The sequence below is a fragment of the Oncorhynchus nerka genome, linkage group LG18, assembly GCF_034236695.1.
Source record: "Oncorhynchus nerka isolate Pitt River linkage group LG18, Oner_Uvic_2.0, whole genome shotgun sequence".
In the NCBI taxonomy this organism is placed as follows: Eukaryota; Metazoa; Chordata; class Actinopteri; order Salmoniformes; family Salmonidae; genus Oncorhynchus; species Oncorhynchus nerka.
In genome coordinates this window covers 48799132-48819107 of record NC_088413.1, presented here as the reverse complement: position 1 = coordinate 48819107, position 19976 = coordinate 48799132, and the positions used below count along the sequence as shown (strand labels likewise).

The following is a 19976-nucleotide window of genomic DNA, read 5'->3' as shown; positions in this document are numbered from 1 at the left end:
AGAATATCTAGCTCCTCAGAGTGGGATTATTCAGGTCATCTGAGCCCTGCCAGGTGTCAGTGGCATATACTTATGCTGGCCTGCCTGTGTGTCTATGTATGTATGTATGTAAAATCAATGGGGCCTTATCTGCCGCTGCTCCCAGACAGCTTGTCTGCCCCGAGGCCCCAATTTCAACCAGCCAGCCTGGCTGACTGCAGCACAACGGGGGAGGGACATGGAGGAGGGGGGGGGGGGATGAGGATGAGAGGTGGCAGGGGGAGGGTGTGGTGGGAGGGAGAATAACAGGAGGGGAGGAGGGCCCACCGTTGTCATCATCATCCCCCATTCTGCTCACTGGGCATATGTTAAGGGCCATGCCACACCAGTGATATGCCACACCACCATGCTGCATATGGAGTGGGTCTTAGGTATATCAAGGTACAGCACGCTTAGAACTGACCCCAGGTTATTACTGCCTGGTGGAAATGTAATTAAAGGAAGTGGAGTGTCACTTTAAAGCAGGACAGGGACATTTCCGGCAAGACTTTTTAGTCTGGGCGGACTGCTGCCTGGCTCCCATCAGCCCCTTCTTCATCAGCCGGGAATTATGGGTAGATGTTCAGAGTTCACCCGGCTTTATGACTTAGTTTGTGTTGGATGGTGAGGCTGTAACTTTTCCATTAGGTATGACTATTTTGACTTTGTAGAATAGTTTATAGTGCGTTGGTGAGTTTTGCCAAGCCTTTTATTGTGGAGATAAGTTATTTTGAATATGACAATCACTGTTTTGTGAAATAAATCTAAATATGCATTCTGAAACAAGTGTCAGGAAACTGTCGTTTCATGCCCCTTATAGTTGAGAATTCACATGCTCTCTTTTGACTAGTTTAAACCAACAACTGTGTTTCTACATTGAGTATGGATTGCTTTGGTTATTAACAATCTAATCTATAATAATGTATCAAATGATTAGACTCCTCTCTTGACATGTGCACTGCATTCAGAAAGTATTCATACCCCTGACTTGTTCCACATTTTGTTCTCTTACAACCTGAATTCAAAATCAATTAAATATGTTTAGTTTTACCCATCTACTCACAATATCCCATAATGACAAAGTGAAAACATGTTTTTAGACATCTTTACAAATGTATTGCAAATTAAATACAGAAATATCTCATTTACGTAAGTAAGGTGGAAAGCTTCAAATTCCTTGGCGTACACATCGCTGACAAACTGAAATGGACCACCCACACAGACAGTGTGGTGAAGTAGGTGCAACAGTGCCTTTTCAACCTCAGGAGGCTAAAGAAATGTGGCTTGTCACCTAAAACCCTCACAAACTTTTACAGATGCACAATTGAAAGCATCCTGTCAGGCTGTATCACCGCATGGTACGGCAACTGCACCGCCCACAACCACAAGGCTCTCCAGAGGATAGTGCAGTCGGCCCAACGCATTACTGGGGGCAAACTACCTGCCCTCCAGGACACCCTCCAGGACACCTACAGCACCCGATGTCACAGGATGTCCAACAAGATCATCAAGGACATCAACCACCAAGGCCCTGCCTATTCACCCCATCCATAAGGCGAGGTCAGTACAGGTGCATCAAAGATGTGACCGAGAGCCTGAAAAACAGCTTCTATCTCGCCATCAGACTGTTAAACAGCCATCACTAGCTGCTGCCTTTAGGCATAGACTAGAAATCACTGGCCACTTATCTGGCATTACTCATCTCATGTGTATACTATGCTATTCTACGGTATCTTAATCACTTAATGTTTACATATTTGGCATTACTCATCTCATATGTATATACTTTTTCTATACTTTTCTACGGTATCTCATTAACTTAATAATGCACTTAATAATGTTTACATATCTTGCATTACTCATCTCAAGTGTATATACTGTTTTCTATACTATTCTACTGTGTCTTAGTCCGTTCCGCTCTGACATCGCTCGTCCGTATGTAATATAGTATTAACTCATTCCTACCTAGATTTGTGTGTATTGGGAATATGTTGTGTAATTTGTTATATATGACTTGTTAGATATTACTGCACTGTCGGAGCTAGAAGCACAAGTATTTCGCTACACCCACAATAACATCTGCTAATCATGTGTATGTGACCAATAAAATTTGATTTGATTTGAACTGTTTTAGTCACCTTTGGCCTCATGGTGAAATCCCTGAGCGGTTTCCTTCCTCTCCAGCAACTGAGTTAGGAAGGACGCCTGTATCTTTGTAGTGACTGGGTGTATTGATACACCATCCAACCTGTAATTAATAGCTTCATCATGTTCAAAGGGATATTCATTGTCTGCTTTTCTTTTTTTTCAACCAATAAGTTCCCTTTTTTGCGAGGCATTGAAAAACCTCCCTGGTCTTTGTGGTTAAATCTGTGTTTGTAATTCACTGCTCGACTGAGGGACCTTACAGATAATTGTATGTGGACTACAGAGATCTTGTTACTCCTGAACATATTTAGGCTTGCCATAACTAAGGGGTTGAATACTTATTGACATTTCAGCTTTTCATTTGCATGGCATTTTTGGAATATTTCAAAAAACATGATTCCACTTTGACATAATGGGATACTGTGTGAAGGCCATTATCTACATTTTTTCATTTTAAATTCCGGCTGTAACACAACAACATGTGGAACAAGTCAATTCTTTCTGAAGCCCTCTGCAATTGCTGCCACATTGGTAGAGAAAAAAAATAAAGGCTGATGTCCTGGAATTCATATCTACATCCCTTTATCTAGGGTCACGTTCACATAAATTCTTGAATTAGTTCAACTATATCAAACTCCTAAATAACTGCTCTAAAGTGTTTCTGTCTTTTAAATGAGAAATGCAAATAATCAGATATCCAAATAAGAAATAATGAATATATGCCAGGGTCTCTCTGGCAGTATTAGCATGCAAAGGTACTCTAAATGGAATGTACAAAGTGTGCTAAAATATCACACCTCTAAGTGACTTTTGCCCAAAGACAATTGAAATTTCTCCCCAAAAAGTTAATGGTGCATTTATCAAATATTTAATTACAAGGATGATAGAAATGAATATGCAGTAAAGCCTGCTGTCACGTCCCAGCGTTTGAAAAGGATCCGTGGCTTTTACAAAAAATACTAGCATAGGTGAAACGTTTATAGTAGGGCGTTGTGTTGTAGTCAAAGCTACTGTTGCAGCTCTGTACAGTCTGTTTATTGAGATGGTGAAGGAAGATGTACTAGCCCCTGCCCTTCTTCCTCTGGTTTCTTTGTGTAGCCTAGTTGTCTATTTCAGAAATGAACATTACTCTAAATCTAGTACAATTTAAACACCTTCTTATGAACAAAATGATTTCCCATTCATTCTGCTTCTAAATGTGAATGAAGCAACAATCCGAACTTCGCTGCTCAGCATCCACTGTGTGGCTGCATCTTTGATGGCACCTTATGGGGCCCTTGTCAAATGTAGTGCACTAGCATATAAGGAATAGGCTGCCATTTCAGACGCAACCAATGACCCCGTCCGAGTGCTTTTGCGCGACTTCATTACTTTTCTTCAATCTTCTATCCCCTGGCTGTGTTATTGTGTGCAGCTGAAGTCCGCTAGAAAAATCAAAACCAGATTTTATTCTTTTTTTTCATTTGTATTCTGCCTTCGACACTTGGCAATCGGATCAAAGATTACCCAACTTGCTTGCAAATAAAAGCAACGAGGAGGCACTTCAGGCTGTAATTATTAGAATCAGAGTGAGATTTTTTTTGGTGCCGAAAATGCGGAGCTCTATTGGAGCCTATTAGTTTGATTCCCTTTGTGGTTTGCTGGGTGTCCACATGTCAGGGCTGCTAATGCCTAATGAATTCTATCAAACTAAATACAATCAGGTCCAATCTGATAGGCATGGATGGGGATATATGAACACAGTGTGACGGCTAGGCTCTTGATATTGCTTGAAGTGAAGAGCTCATGCAGCTTCGGCGTTAGAGAAAAATGATTGCTTTATAATGTGTTGCCTGAATAGTACAGCAGTGGTAACTTAAGTTAAAACACAGTGCAAACTCAACTGGTCTCAACTGTGGTTGCTGTCCTTGTACAATGAATGGCAAATGAAGTGCTTCAATGAGAATGTTCTTAGAAAGAATTCTTAAAATAGAATGCTCTTAACTCATCTGTGTGTTGATATCTAGATTCATACGAACGGGGGTATATTACCAAATAGTAAACAGTGTTTACTCTTCAAACAATATGTTACACGGTCGACAGAGACACAGAAGGAGTTTTGGCTTGCGGTATTGTTTGTTCCTCTCCTAACATAGGGCTTCCTCAGATGACTCTCATCCAACTGTAATCCAACAGTGACAATATTATTCACAGACAGGGATTTCTGTATTCTCAAGAAAGCCCTGCCCGTTCTCTGGTGGAGCGAGAGCGCATAATCCCTCTTCTAAAAGTCAGAGCAGACCCACAGTATCTCGCTGTACAGTATGGTGACCATTTACTATCTTTTTAATATTTCATGTTTTGTTCTAATCAAAAATGAAATGGTTGAGCTAAACATCTGATTGGACTGTGGGAAGGGAGGGGGTGAAGGAGCTGATTGCATTGGATCCTGGGGCTATTTGCTAAGATCCCAAATGGCACCCTATTCCCTATGTAGTGCACTACTTTTGACCTGGGATCAAGGAATAGGGTGCCATTTGGGGCGTACACTAACGGCCCTTCTACACTACAGCCATCGGGCATCCGGCCTTGCCATCAGCCATTGAGGGAATACTTCCTTTGAAATCAATAGACGCTGCTATACTGCCCACGTTGCTTTGCGTCCAATGGCAGCATCCAAGCTCAAGAACCGCGCATGAATTCTATCTTGTGAATTCAAATCGTGAGAAATAAAGTCGATTTTTGGCTGGTTTCTGGTATTTCAGGTAGAACGTCACATTGACACAAAGCTGATGGCGATGCAGCACTGCACGTGTGGTCCAGCTGAAGTGTAAGCCTCCTCCTGAAGAAGTAGTGCGCAGTAATAACGGCACGGCCCCTTCTTTTCTTCTTCCTCCCTCCATTCCTCATTCCCTCCTCTCTCTCAGGACCCAGCAATTACCCTTAAGTCAGTGTGGAATAATTGTCAATGAATATTTAACAAGGCTTCAGTGGAAGCATAGGCATCAGAGAAGCATCAACTGCTATACTGTATTATTAATGTAGGGAATTGTTACAGATACAGTGTAGAGAGTCACTGGACCACACCATACAGTGGATTAGCAATTGGGAAAATGACGAAGCAGGTTCAGGAATAAACAAAGTGGGCTTCAAAAACATAATGGAGCCAGTGAGTTAAAAGAGGCACATTATGCAGCTGCTGTAAAACATGACAAAAGATGTCTATGTCATTCAATCAAACAGATAGCGGAAACATCACTAAAGCATTCCATCAGCCCCACCCCAGCCTCAGTCACAACTTTCAAGATCAAGTCCTCCCTCCCTGTATGTACCTACCCAATGTTCATTCTCAGCTGAATGTTTAAAAAAATATTCTAATCAGGAGTGCTTATAGCCAATCTGGTCAACATAAAACTGTCAGCAGTGTTATGAAATATGGGAGGTGGAATTACCTTATCCCTGTGATGATTTAACATGCCTCACAGGTGAAAGACAAAAACATGTCCCATCAGCCATCACTCCCTCTCTCCCTCTGTCAGTCGTCAATGAATGTCAGACGCGCTTCAGATGGATCTTTTACCCCCCCCCCCTCTCTCACTCTCTCTCTCACTTTCTCTCTCTCTCTCCTTATCTTCCTTTCTCTCTCTCTCTCTCTCTCTCTCTCTCTCTCTCTCTCTCTCTCCCTCTCTCACTTTCTCTCTCTCTCCTTATCTTCCTTTCTCTCTCTCTCTCTCTCCTCTCTCTCTCCCTCTCTCCTCTCTTTCTCTCTCCCTCTCTCTCTCCCTCTCTCTCTCTCTCACTTTCTCTCTCTCTCCTTTATCTTCCTTTCTCTCTCTCTCGCTCTCGCTCTCTCTCTCTCTCTCTCTCTCTCTCTCTCTCTCTCTCTCTCTCTCATTCTGTCTCTCCCTCTCTACCTCTCCCTCCCTACTTCTCCCTACCTGCTCCTTGGAGTGTTGTAAAATTCTAATGTCTGTCCTCTGGTTCTGTCCTCCCCGAAATCTGGCCAAAGCGCCGAAGGAAAGATACCTGAAAAGCAATGCACACAGATACACAAAAGGGGAAAGGACTCAGTCATGAAGTGACGATCTGTTCCTCAGAGGAAAGATAAATGACATCCAATGAGTTCTATCTTCTGTATTCGGAATTCATGTATTCTATATGTACTTTACAATACAGTAGATAGACGGGGAAAGAAATAGTCTGCCACTGCGTTTTAGCTCTTTGATGATCCATAATGATTTCTCCTTTGGTTTTATAGCGAGCTTTGACAGATGCTCTGAGTAGTAAAATGTTATTATTGTCACAAACCTGGCCATGGTGATTAGACGCCTCTTTGTTTGTGCTTGAATCGTTTTAATGTCGACACCAGCAGGGAACAAGCAGGCAACACACTGTGTGTGCGTGTGTATGTGTGCGTGTGTGCGTGCGTGTGTGTGTGTGTAAATCCCCATGACAAAATCCACCTGTGACAAGCATCCTGAAGTAAAATGATATTATATTACTATATTATTATGATATCGTATACGTTACTATGGTATTGCAGTGGCAAGTCACTAGCTACAAACTCTGCATGAGAGCTGGCAGAAAATGTAGCCGGTTTCTAGGCTGATCTTCACCTGTGTGAGTACTATTGTTTTGGGGTTTATTCCTTTCAGAAAGTTTCCAAATTTCTCCGGGTTCAAATGTTATTTAAAGGATTCAGCCCTGAATTCCCTCTGTTTCCTCCGTCTCCTCCACGGCTGGTGGAAAAGCATTATTGGCATTGTCAACACAGCTGAAATGCTAAGAATTATTGTACAAACAGAATGGCTTGTCTCCCGGATTACTTTTGATTTATGTTCCAGCTTTGATATTGGAAATAAGTAGAAGGGTGTCCTTGAACACTGTTAGTAAAGCAAAGAGAAGAGATTACTTTGGAAGGAGAAGCAGAATAAATGGGCTCTAATGTTAGGAGAGGAGGAAGGTTTGATTCCCACGTCTAGTGGCTGTGGAGAATCAGGAGGACTGCGTAGTGCTCTGTTCTGTGATGTTTGGACCATTGCTACAGTACATCATCTCCTTTGACTGTGATTCTTAGATCCAGACCTGGGTTCAAATTGTGTTGGTTTTCTTTCAGATATTTTAGCTGCACTTGACTGAGCTTGCCTGACACAATGGAACCAATGGAATAGTACCAAAAGTGTAAACCCCGCCCAGCTGGCACTCCAGGCAGGTCCAATGATAGATTGCTTAACTTTAGAAATGGGCCAATCTTGTTAGTAGTCCACCTGGACTAGAGTGAGTTACTAAGGACAGTCCAATTCATTACATATGCTCATTGGTCAATATGATGATTGAGACCTATTACTTATAGTGAGTCTTTGTGTTGGTTAAAAAGCCCAACATATATTTGGAACATGTATTATGTATGATTGTCTCTATTCAAAAGAAAAATACCTGTTGTGCTGTTCTATTTGAGTCAATGTTGGCTTTGTATGTTGGTTCTATGGTGTTTGGTTGGTCCTCCCTCATTTCTCTTTGAGTTGAAATCTCTCTGGTGGTACATGTGTTTATTCTGCCCACGAGTTGTTCTGAATCTTAAAGCCCTATTTATGTGATGCTTTGCTTTCCCAAACAACAGCAAAGAGAGGAACCTGTGATTCTCTCCACAACAGGCAGCAGTAGCTCTCCAGTCTTCGCTTCTGACATAGTCGCTGTCAAATTACACTTAATGGCTCTGAATTATACAAAATGCCCCATAATTACCTCTAATTTCCTCCAGTGTTAAGTTTTCTTTCCTACCACCCATGATGTAAATAAATGAGTATGACTGATCTAATTCTCTTGTTTTGGAGAGACTGCAGGATGATGGATCTGTGAGGGGATTCAATTGGTTGGCTAATTAGATTTTTCTATTGTCAGTGCTTATTCAGTGATCTACTTCGACCACCTTTAAAGATGATTACCCCACATCACATTAAATAACAAATACTTCCAACCAAACTTCATGTCTATTTCTAAACCACCCCCCGACTACACACACACACACACACACACACACTGTCTTTATATTATTTTCAACCATTCTTATCCACATCCCCACTCCCGACCAGAGCAGAGCAGAGCCTGCTGAGAGGGCCCATGTGGACTATCTATCGGGGTTTCTCATATGAATTCACTTCTAAATCATATTTGATTTCATGCATAATTAGTTTGTCCATCAGTAGGCCTGCGTCTGGCCCCACGCTGCTACGGTATCTGCAGCATCACACAGGTCTGATGACACTGTGCTTTGGCACAACAGACAATATGCATTAGAAGAATAGCACGGTTCCGAGCCACTGCCCAACATCAGCTGCATGGAAGTCATTCCAATTCTCCCATCCTGACTCTGATAACTGTACCTTTGGAACAACATAAAGATAGCAGCAACACTGAACATTCATCCATTGCGTTTGCAGCTTTCCGTTTTGATAGAACTCCGCTACTCTCCTGCCCCACGGATTAAACCGGCCGACTTAATTATGTTTTAAAATGATATTTTAATTAAATATCAAGGTAAGCAGAAATGGATCGCAAAATAATTAATCAAACATCCCAAATATTAAACAGGGTTTTTTTTTCTGCATGGGGCAGCAGAAAAGTAAGAAGCCTTATTTAGAGTCTGTTAGAGATTCAATCTAATTTAATTCTCTACCCCCTCTCTAAATAAACAGTTCTAAAACCTTTTTTTCATCTGGGGAGAGTAGAGATGATAGAGGTAATCAATATTTCTAGCATTTTAATTAAAACCGTTAGTGGAATAAATCCATTTAATTATCAGTTAATGAAATACAAGGTCATTTACCTGACAGCAACTTTGAAGGTGGCTTACTGGCTGGAATGAGCACAGCAGCCTAGTGTCAGGGCCGTTTAGCTGCTGTCAATTGGCAGGTTGAGATTCTCCTGGCAGGTTAACCCCTGAACGTCCTGTTGGCTCTGGCTTGGCTGGCCCGGTGCTCTGCTGAGGAGGAGGATTTAACAAGGATCTAGCTACAGCTCCTCTCCACCCCTCAGAGTTCAGATACAGGCAGGCAGACACACACACAAGTATGCAGGAACTCATTCATGCACACAGTACACACACACACACACACACCCATACGCTGTTGATAAGGCGTCTTATGAAAATCAAGGTTATCAGATCCAATGGTTTAAACTCTGTTATTATGAGATTACACTCTGGGAATAGCAGGGGCGGTACAGTAAATATGAGTTTCTAGGCTGCTATATTTTACCTTTCACTTCTTAAAATGGAGAGAGAGAGAGAGAGATTGTTGAACTTGATTATCCTCATAGTGAAGAGCTATCAACATGGTTAGACGTGCGATATTTAGCCAAAGCTAACCTACTAGCTGAATAAGACATCCAACATAAATAGATACACCATTCATTCTAGAGCCGTCTCTGATGGGGTGGGGTTTAGCCTATGGTGAATAGGGATCCCTGGTAGAGATTTTTCTGAATCATCATAGGTTTAGACTGTGTGTAATATTGCACATCGACTGTATTCTGGTGGATATTTCGTATAAGGAAACAAGGATGTCCAGAGCTAAAGGAATGAGGAATACTACCTCACCACTACTACTACTACTACTACTACTACTACTACTATAGCACCGCAGCTTCAACCCAGCACCACCGTCCCCCATCTGGAACAAATACAACAAATAAGGAATAGAGATACAATGAAGCAGAGAAATCGAATCTAACTTGGCCCCAAGCACTTACCTGGAATGTGCATATAATGGTCCTGGGCATTTGTCATTGTGAATCGTTCTGGAGTTTTGTCCTACTGTTAACAAAATAGTAAACTTGGCCTTGTGCATTATGTTCCAGCTTTATGTATCAATCTTTACAATTGCTTTCTTTGTCTTATTGCTGGAATCAATTTCTTTCCTGTGATTGCCAAGAAGAGCGTTTAAAAGCAGTTGCTCCACGGTTTGTTTCTGCCTCTCTCTTTTCTCCCCTTTGTTGTCAATGGCTAAGAGGTGTGCTGTTTGTGGAAGGAGCCACAAAATATTAGCCTTGATTCATCGAATAACTACTGAAGTAGGATCATCTTTTGATTTATCAGATATATTCGATGTGCAGCTCTTGACTAGAATCTAGTCAAGGGCTATGAAATGTAGGTGTTTACGAGACGTCTCTGTAGTATGATGGCACGTTGTAATGACTGACTTGCTGCTACAATATGAGTCAGAGACAGGCAGACAGGCAGGCAGACAGAAAGTCTGGCAGACAGGCTGGCAGGCAGGCAGACAGAAAGACAGAACCAGACAGACAGTGTGTGATTCAGGTAGGGTTTTGTTACAGAACCTGCCCAGGCTCCTACCATGCTTGTTCTATCTCTCTCCATGCGTTGGCACTGATGTTATACTGCAATCTGCCCACCACTGGGTCTCAGGGAGAGGCAAACGTGAACATTACGCCAACTCTGATATCAAGGCTTGATCCTGCGCCTGTTGACTTATTTATTTTCCTCTACAATTCACTTTGAAAACCTTCACTCCTTTCATCCAACAACACCCCAAAAACATTCGTTTTAGCTCCCCGAACTCAAAGGAAGGCATGTTGTCGAGCAGCTAGCTCTGATACCAGCTTTTCACCGATTTAGAATTAAGATCAGATTTTTTATGTTACTTAATTATTTCCTAATTAGTTTGCATGTTAATTAAAATGGTGGCTAATGTTAATTACCTATATTAATGCATTCTCAGTGTAACACCTGCCTGAAGCGCTTGGCTCTGTTTTAGAAATATCTTCATCTGAGCTGTTTGCCGGATGCCGCTGTGCCGCCTCTCCTCTCCATGTTGAAAAGCGGCATGGAATTGATCTCAGATGGGCTGCTAGGGAGGTGTACTGAGCCTGTGAAGGATTTGTGATTTCTGTTGTTTTGAAAGATAGGAAAAAAGATTTATGTGTATGAGCGCCAGGGACAAACACATATTTGAGTGCTGTCTAATACACTATATGGCCGTGTTGTTACTGGTTCAATCATTAATGGTGTTTCTCACAGACATACGCTGTTTTCATTGTCTCATATTAATACTGTTAAGATATGCATAAAATAAACAAACCTTTCTTGACTGTGTGATGACTTCCGTATATGCATCTCGATGTATTCGCTCACATGCCTGTTCGGATGCTACATAGTCTTGTAGTGCAAACCAGAACCATATTAGATACACGGGCAGTAGTCTGACTGTGTATTAGATACACGGGCAGTAGTCTGACTGTGTATTAGATAGACGGTCAGTAGTCTGACTGTGTATTAGATAGAAAAGGATGATCGCACAATCAATAGTAGCCCTACCTCCCTAATCTATAGTGGGGGACAAGTGTGTGTGTGAGTTCTGCTGCTGTTCTCCTCTCCTCTTCACACTGATGTGTCTGTCTGTCTCTCTCTGTTGCTGTTTTGACTTGTTGGAAGCCAGGGATCAGCGATTAAATGTCACCTTTCAGCAACAACATTAAATAAGGAGCAGCAATTTAGCTCCCTAGCAATTGCTAATTTCACGCCCTGATAAATGTTGCAGGAGCTAAACCTTTCAAACTCCCCTAAGATATTTCTTAAAGGTGCAGGAGCATATGTACGTAGTGTAACTCGTATGTTTATCCCTGGGACTTTTACCGCCAAGGTCAAAGTCCTTTTGGTGGAGATGCTGAATAAGTCAGCCAGTCCAACTCTGTGCCATTGCTTTATCTATGCAGACGATTCATCCCTCTCATGCTGTCCAGTATGCTCATCCTGATGATACCATGGCACTAGTCAATGCAAAGGCTTTCTGTTAAATCATTGTACTAAACGGGAAGAGGGAAATACCTGTGACCCTCATCCCAAAGAAACATGGCGAATCAATCATAGCAATCATAGTACAGTATACTGCTATTTATAGCTGTGATAATCCCATATACTGTACGTAAGAAAGAATGAACGAATGAAAGTTGCACATGTCAGACCACACTTTTACGATAATAGTTATTTTTGGCAGTCTCATGATTCATGCCAGGAGACCATACTACATATTAAATCCAGACTTTATGTCTAGTGATTTGAAAGTAATAGTTTTCAAATGAATTTCATGTTTTCCAATGGCTCCTCAGAGAGCCACAATCTTGAAAATGATCCTCTACAGCGTGTTTCAAATGGAAACAAATGGGAACGTTGAAGGAAATACTTTTCCTGTCATTTTTTTGTTGCAGAAAACAAGTTGGAGACTTGGAATTCCACATCACTCCTCTATTGATGATCAGGATTTCAAAATGGTGGCCTATTCCCATAAGGGTTGTTGGTTGTTTTGAAGGTGAACCTTCACTGTTGTATGTGTAAATTTATGAGATACTTTAATGGAATCCTCAGCCGTTTACAACTCCCGAGTTCCAACCCCACAGCTCCCATCTGAATTTATTTTCTGAGCATGCTTCTTCCATCCTTCCATCTATCTGTCCGCTCCTTTCTGATACAGCCTCAGCACAGCACAACACATCAGGATGGCCCTGATGGGAGACATTTCAAACAAGCCAATGTATGTTGTGGGTGTTTGAACACAAGTCGCGGGGGGCGGGGTGGTTGGCGGTGACTTCCCACAGTTTTCAATCTCGCCGCGATGCCTCTTGCATTCAGAGAGGACGATAAAGAAATAAACCAACCCAGCTTTATGTCACATTGCCTAAATATACAGTTTAAAAGGCGTCCTCAGACCCCGGCTCTACCGTTCCCATACCGAGTAGTGTTCACCAGAGGCACATACTGTATCTCTCCTCGTTAATTTTGTATTGTTCCCCAGCTGGTTCAAATCAGACCAGTATCCTGTTTGCATTGCAGCCACAAAATTCCTTTTTTCTTTCTATCTCTTGTAGTTTTTTTTGGGGGGGGGGGGTCTCAGAAGAAAGACAAAGGGAAAAGCCGTTGTTGCACGATTCTGTTTTGATGATTTTGATTCAAATGAATTTGCCGGTGTGTTTTTATTCGAAACATCTGGTCCTCCAAACAGCCCATGGACATTCTTGTAAGTCTGTGATTCTTCCCTCAAGTTTATCTCTGCCTTCAGTATCACAGAACTTGTAGCTCCTAGCTCCTTGTATTTGCAGATGGCATTTCTGTTCGTTTTATCGCTCTTTGAGGGATATCTCATTTTTACTCTATTTGACCTTTTACTCTATTTGATCTTTCTTTTTTACAGGTATTAGTGTGAATGAATGAGAACTTTCATAATTGACTCATCCTGTATGTATCCACTCAGGAAGTCCTTTCCATAAGGAGAACATTAAGTGTAGGAATTTTGCCTATATGGTTCAATGTCTTCTATCTCAATAATATAACATATGCTATTTAGCAGATGCTTTCACCCAAAGCAACTTAGTCACGCGCGCATGCATTTTACGTAGGAATGGAACCCACTTCCTGGTGTTGCAAGCGCCATGCTCTACCAACTGAGCTACAGAGGACCACAATAAAAATCAAACGAAATCAAAGTCGTTGTGACTGTGACTGTCACGCCTGGTCTTGGACTTTTAAATCTTCAATGGACTAAATGTTGAATCAATCAGCAGTTCTGTTGTTGCATCTTTCTTTGTTCGTTTCATTCATGCCAATTGTATGGGAAGGTCAACTCGATTCGATGTTAAAGTTCAGGGAAACTTTCAGAACCACCAGCAAGGGATGTGTCTATCTATCCATCTTTGAGCTATAAGCTGTGTGAAAATATACGTATTGTCGACAATATGCATCACTGTTTCACCCTAATCATACTGCATTACAACCATATTGATATTTTCAAAGGGAGTATGTGAGTGCCGGGAGCTACGGTTGTATACATCACCACATATCCATTATTGATGACATCATCATTATCCTCTCCTGCCTGGTCTGATCAATGAGAGCCTATAGCAGAACCAATAATTGAAACAGTATGTGAAGGTAACAGTATCTGAAAGCAGAGGAAACAGGTGATGATGATGATAGAACTCTGACTGCTTGGATGGATGGAGGTACGGTTGATTGACAGTCGAAGCAGCAGGGGTTGCCCCTGGAGATATCTGGCTCTAGAAAGTAGTTCTGAGGCCCAGTATAGTAAATTGGCCCTGGCGTGTAAACAAAAAACACCTAAAATGACTTGATTCAGCAGATTCTCATATCTGAGTCTGCCCTCTGTCTCCCGAGACAGACGTAAGTATTCATCAAATGATCAAAATGTATATTGATTCCTTTGCACATTAGCAGTTTAAAGGCAGGAGAGGAGTGTTTTGACAGAGTGAGCGAGTGTGCGAACAGCGCAGGTTTGAATGATTCTGTTTGAAATAAGAATACAGGATGCAGCACTCCGAATCCCCATGTCTGCATATCTGAATAAGCAGAAGTTTAAACAGGCTGAAAGGGATTGCAAGAAAATCAAAACCAACCGACCGTCCGCAGTTCACAGGGTTATTCTCTATAGAGATTCGTCCTGGCAAATCACTGCTCAGAGATGTTATTTTCCAGAAAATAAGTAACATTAGAAGGTTGATGGAAATCACTGTTGATGTGCGGTGTTGATGCTTGCTTTCTCTATCTAAATGGTGAATTGTCTTTTTCTTTAGCATAACTGTTGGAAATGTCAACACAAAGCGTCCCTCTCCATTTTAAGACTGGAAGGAATTGTTGCTCATACTATCAATGTGATCAGTGTTTTGTGGAACGTTGATTCCTGGGTTATTAAGGAAATAATGTTCAGGCAGATCTGGTAGAGTTAGTCATTATGGTTTAGGCTTATGGTACAGGTAATCATTAATGGTATAGGCTTATGGTACAGGTAATCATTATGGTATAGGCTTATGGTACATGTAATCATTGTGGCATTCTGTCAGGTACAAAATTATTGACACCCTTGATAATGAGCAAAAAATACTTATTTATTAATTATTTATGAAATAAATAATACAACTACTGAGCTAAATTGTATGCAAAAAAATGATATAATTTTATACTAATAAAATTGCTCAGAGAAAGTGATTTTGTTCAACAAGTAATAAAACATATTTTCAAAACGATAGGGGTAAAAATATGATGGGCACCCCTGTTTTCAAGACCTTTCAATGCCTCAACTTGCGAGGATAACGGCACTGAGCCTTTTTCCAAAATGTCTTTTGAGATTGGAGGACACTTTGGGAGGAATCTTAGACCATTCCTCCATACAGAATCTTTCCAGATCCTCGATATCGTTTGTCTGCACTTATGGACTGCCCTCTTCAATTCAATCCACTGGTTTTCAATGGGATTCAAGTCCTATTCGAGGATAAAGACTCAGTGCCATTATCCTCACAAGGTAAGGTTTTGAAAGGTATCGATAACAAGGGTTCCAATAATTGTGACCCTTATCTTTTTGAGTAAAAAGGATTTACTTGTTAAACAAAACCTCTTTCTCTGAGCAATTCTATTAGTATAAAATAAAATCATTTCCCAATTTGTTTGAGTGAACTCCAAAAGTATTGGGACAGTGACACATTTGGTTTTGTTTTGGCTCTGTACTCCAGCACTTTGGATTTGAAATGATACAGTGCAGACTGTCAGCTTTAATTTAATATCAAGTGAACCTTTTAGAAATCACAGCACTTTTTTTTTTTACATAGTCCCTCCATTTTAGGGGACCAAAAGTATTGGGAAAAATTGCCTTATACACTGAGTATACCAAACATTAAAAACACCTGCTCTTTCCATGACATTGACTGACCAGGTGAATCCAGGTAAAGCAATGACCCCTTATTGATGTCACTAGTTAAATCCACTTCAATCCGTGTCTATGTCGCGGAACGAGCTTGTTCTTAATGTTTTGTATGCTCAGTGTAGTTCTGGCTAGTTTGAGAAGGACAAAACAAAACTTCTTCAAGATCCTTCAAACTGGGAAGGCAACCAAATCATGGAGAGTCCTCATACATTCCACGGATGATACTCTCTTCTGGGCCCCGGCCGCATGCACTATCTGTCCTGTCCTCCAATTCAAGGTGTCTGGTGCTAAATTGCTTTTGTCTGTAGTCTGCATTAGTCATTATTGTGTGTGTAAGCAGCTCCAATGGGATTGGGTAATTAGGATCCTGACACGGCGTCCGTGAGCGGGCTGAGTGAATCCGAAATGAAGGCAAATGAAAGCAAATTCCTTCGAGGGGGACGGAGAAGGAGATCTTGCCGCCACAGTTGCGCCCACTAATTTTCTTGGAGCTCCTAGTTAGGTTCATTTCATTCTTCCCAAATGAACAGAGCGGGTTTCATAACACACACACACACACAAATAAATGAGAACGAGAAACCAAATGCATCTATCTGTTGATTTACTTGTTTATTATCGAGTGTGCTTTTGATAGAGAAGCAGTTTGCATTCATGGAATTGTTTGACCTTTGTAGAGGCATCTGCAAAATAGACAAAACGGTTTTGACAGCACACAAACAAAGACAGTTTATACAGTGTTAAGGAGGAATGAGGAAAAACCAAGCATGGTGGGGTAGTCGTTCATTGGCACAGCAATGGCTTCATCTCCATATATTTTGTATGCAATTACAGATCCACTGCAAGGCCTGCACAGCTTTCTGATTGTCTGATGCTCAGAATCACTGATCTTAACAGAAGCACTTTGGTAATGTTGCCGTATGGTGGGATTTGATATTCCTACAGTACAACAGGGCGTTTGTCTAGTGGCCAATCTGTTGGGCTCTTGAGTATGTCCATCATCTTTAATGCATAGGACATCTTATTCCAGTAACCATCCATCACAATTGCTATATCAGTAACAGGTGTTTGTTTAAAGCTAATAACTAATGTTGTGTTGAGAATTATACACTCATATCAACATAATATCTGACAATATACAGAACAACCTTTGTTTTCCAGAATGTCCATAGTTTCCCAGTGGTAGGTCTTATTCAGTAAGTCACACTGTAGCAAAATGTTTCCAAACATTCTGAAACCGAAAACAAAAATGATTGTTTCTTATTGGCATAGTCACGGTGGTCTATCCCTATTTTCCTCTCATTATTGCCAAATGAACATGACCCTAATGTGTCCTTTGATGTGTTGTGTTATCAGGTGGAGTTGCTGCAGAGCCACCATGAGGCCCAGAGGGATGCCCTGGACCAGCTGAGCCTGAAGCTGAACAGCCAGCAGTACTGCACTGGCACCAACAAGAGGACTGGGAGGGAGTACACACAGATGTCCAAGAACAACAGGTAGAACGCCACCATTGACCCTTAGGGCCACCATACTTATGGGGACCTACTTGGTTATGTTATACAGACCCACAATCAGACCTCTTCGATTTAGGTAGCCTACTGTATGAACCAGCCCCATCTGGTATTTTATCTTGAAAATTGGTCTTTTATCTTGAAACAGGGACCTTTATTTTGAAATGGGGTCTTTTATTTTGACATCAAATGATTTACTGAGCTGAGAAAAATATACAGACAATGGAAGCAACTCAATGATAACTGTTAGTCACTGAGGGTTTGTTTTCGCTACCACTATAAATACTAAAGCTTGGGGACAATGTGGTCTCTTGCAAAGAAGAAGAAGAAGGCTTTCTCTTTCTACAAGAGAAGTTGCTCTGTCAATTTAAGTATTCTGTTTATTCACAGTGGAATGAAATGTCACACACACTTTTATAATTTGGGGGTCACGTTCTTAACATTGTAATCTGGCGTGTACAGCACCACTCTTTGTCACGGCGCTTTTTGACTGTTTCACGCCTTACTTTGATGGTCTCTCTCCCCCAGTGGTTATCGCCAACAGACAGAAGCTAGCTACTGTTTACAAGGTTCTGCTCCACTCACTGGGAAAGACGAACTTAAAAGACTAGGAACTGGAGAGTAATGTTCGTTGTGCTAATGATAAGCAGTGGAGGAGTGAGTGGACTCCCAAGCACAGTGCTATTGTTGTTTGGTAACTGTACAGTACAACATTTTAGAACAAGAATTCTATATACGGTTGCGGTCAAATATATTGGCACCCTTTGCATGATTCACTATTTCTTATAAAATAAGTTGGGAAAAAAATGTTGTGTTCACATGTGTATTTGTTTGATTTACAACGTCAAAGGACCCAAAAATTATAATCTAAACTGAAATTGAGATTTTTTTCAACTTCAAAGTCCAAAAATGGGCTGGACTAAATAATTCCAAATTCAAATTACGTTGGTTGGAGGCACAGGATTCCCGTTTAGTGTGTTATTTATCTCACCTGTGGTAAATTGCACGTGTCTAGAGAGTAAAAATAGCCATTCAACCACTTCTGAAAAGAGAAAGCAGAACATCCTGCTCCATTGCACTCCATTGTAAACTGCAGGGTGTCAATATATTTGACTGCAACTGTGTCATTCGAAAAAGTCCATGTTCGTCAGTGAATGTTAAATGGATTATTCGACCACAGATGATTCAACACAGTACCCTCAATGGTAGGTAGCAGAGGAGGCTGGTGGGCAGAAATATAGGATGAAACACATAGTATCTGTAATAGGTACCATTCTATTTACTCCACTACAGACATTACAACAAGCCTGTCCTCCGATATTTCAACCCACCAACCACAACTGTTAGGTAGGTTACATTTCAGTGTCTCCTCCCCAGTCAGTCCTGCAGCAGACAGAGAGTGAGTCAGTCTCTGTAACTCAGGAGTCCAGACCCAGCTGACTCCCCTCCCTTGGCTTTGAATCAAGCCTCCTTTTTAATCCTTTTAAGCCTCTCATTCTAATGATTTATTTGGTAGAAAACCATAATGATCCTTTGAATTTTAATGACGGCTGCCTGCTCAAGGATTCATTGTTTTGACTCTTTGGCCCTTACCTTTAAATGGAAACGTCTTCGGGAAGGAGCTGTCGAAATCTATAGCCGGGGCTGCCGCTCCTCTCTTCTTGCTTGCTAGCTCGCCACCACCGCTGTGTTTTCAGGCCTGTCGGCTCACTAGCACACCTCTCAACCTTGATAATTACAGAATGGCTGTCAGTCACTGAGACCGAAGCTATTCCCTGTATAGTGCACTTATTTCGGCCAAAGCCCCATCCTATTCCCTATAAAGTGTACTACTTTCCCACCCTACTCCCTATATAATACACTACTTTTGGCAAGAGCGCTTATATACAGTTGAAGTCAGAAGTTTACATACACCTAGGTTGGTGTCATTAAAACTCTTTTTTTCAACCTCTCCATAAATTTCTTGTTAACAAACTATAGTTTTGGCAAGTCGGTTAGGACATCTACTTTGTGCATGACACAAGTCATTTTTCCAACAATTGCTAACAGACAGATTATTTCACTTATAATTCACTGTATCACAATTCCAGTGGGTCAGAAGTTTACATTCACTAAGTTGACTGTGCCTTTAAACAGATTGGGAAATTCCAGAAAATGATGTCATGGTTTTAGAAGCTTCTGATAGGCTAATTGACATCATTTGAGTCAATTGGAGGTGTACCCGTGACTGTATTTCGAGGCCTACCTTCAAACTCAGTGCCTCTTTGCTTGACACCATGGGAAAATCAAAAGAAATCAGCCAAGACCTCAGAAACAAAATTGTAGACCTCCACAAGTCTGGTTCATCCTTGGGAGCAATTTCCGAACGCCTGAAGTAGCCACGTTCATCTGTACAAACAATAGTATGCAAGTATAAACACCATGGGACCACGCAGCCGTCATACTGCTCAGGAAGGAGACGCATTCTGTCTCCTAGAGATGAACGTACTTTGGTGCGAAAAGTGCAAATCAATCCCAGAACAACAGCAAATGACCTTGTGAAGATGCTGGAGGAAACAGGTACAAAAGTATCTATATCCACAGTAAAACGTGTCCTATA

At 41.3% G+C, this 19976-nt stretch overlaps 1 protein-coding gene across 1 annotated transcript in view; it reads left to right on the top strand.

The window, feature by feature from the left end:
• The window catches only part of LOC115146012 (A-kinase anchor protein 6), a 183005-nt gene that overhangs the window by 77296 nt on the left and 85733 nt on the right, over positions 1–19976 (top strand). Inside the window, 1 exon segment of the mRNA XM_029687753.2 lies at positions 17223–17362. Coding sequence (XP_029543613.2) covers positions 17223–17362 — 140 coding nt within the window.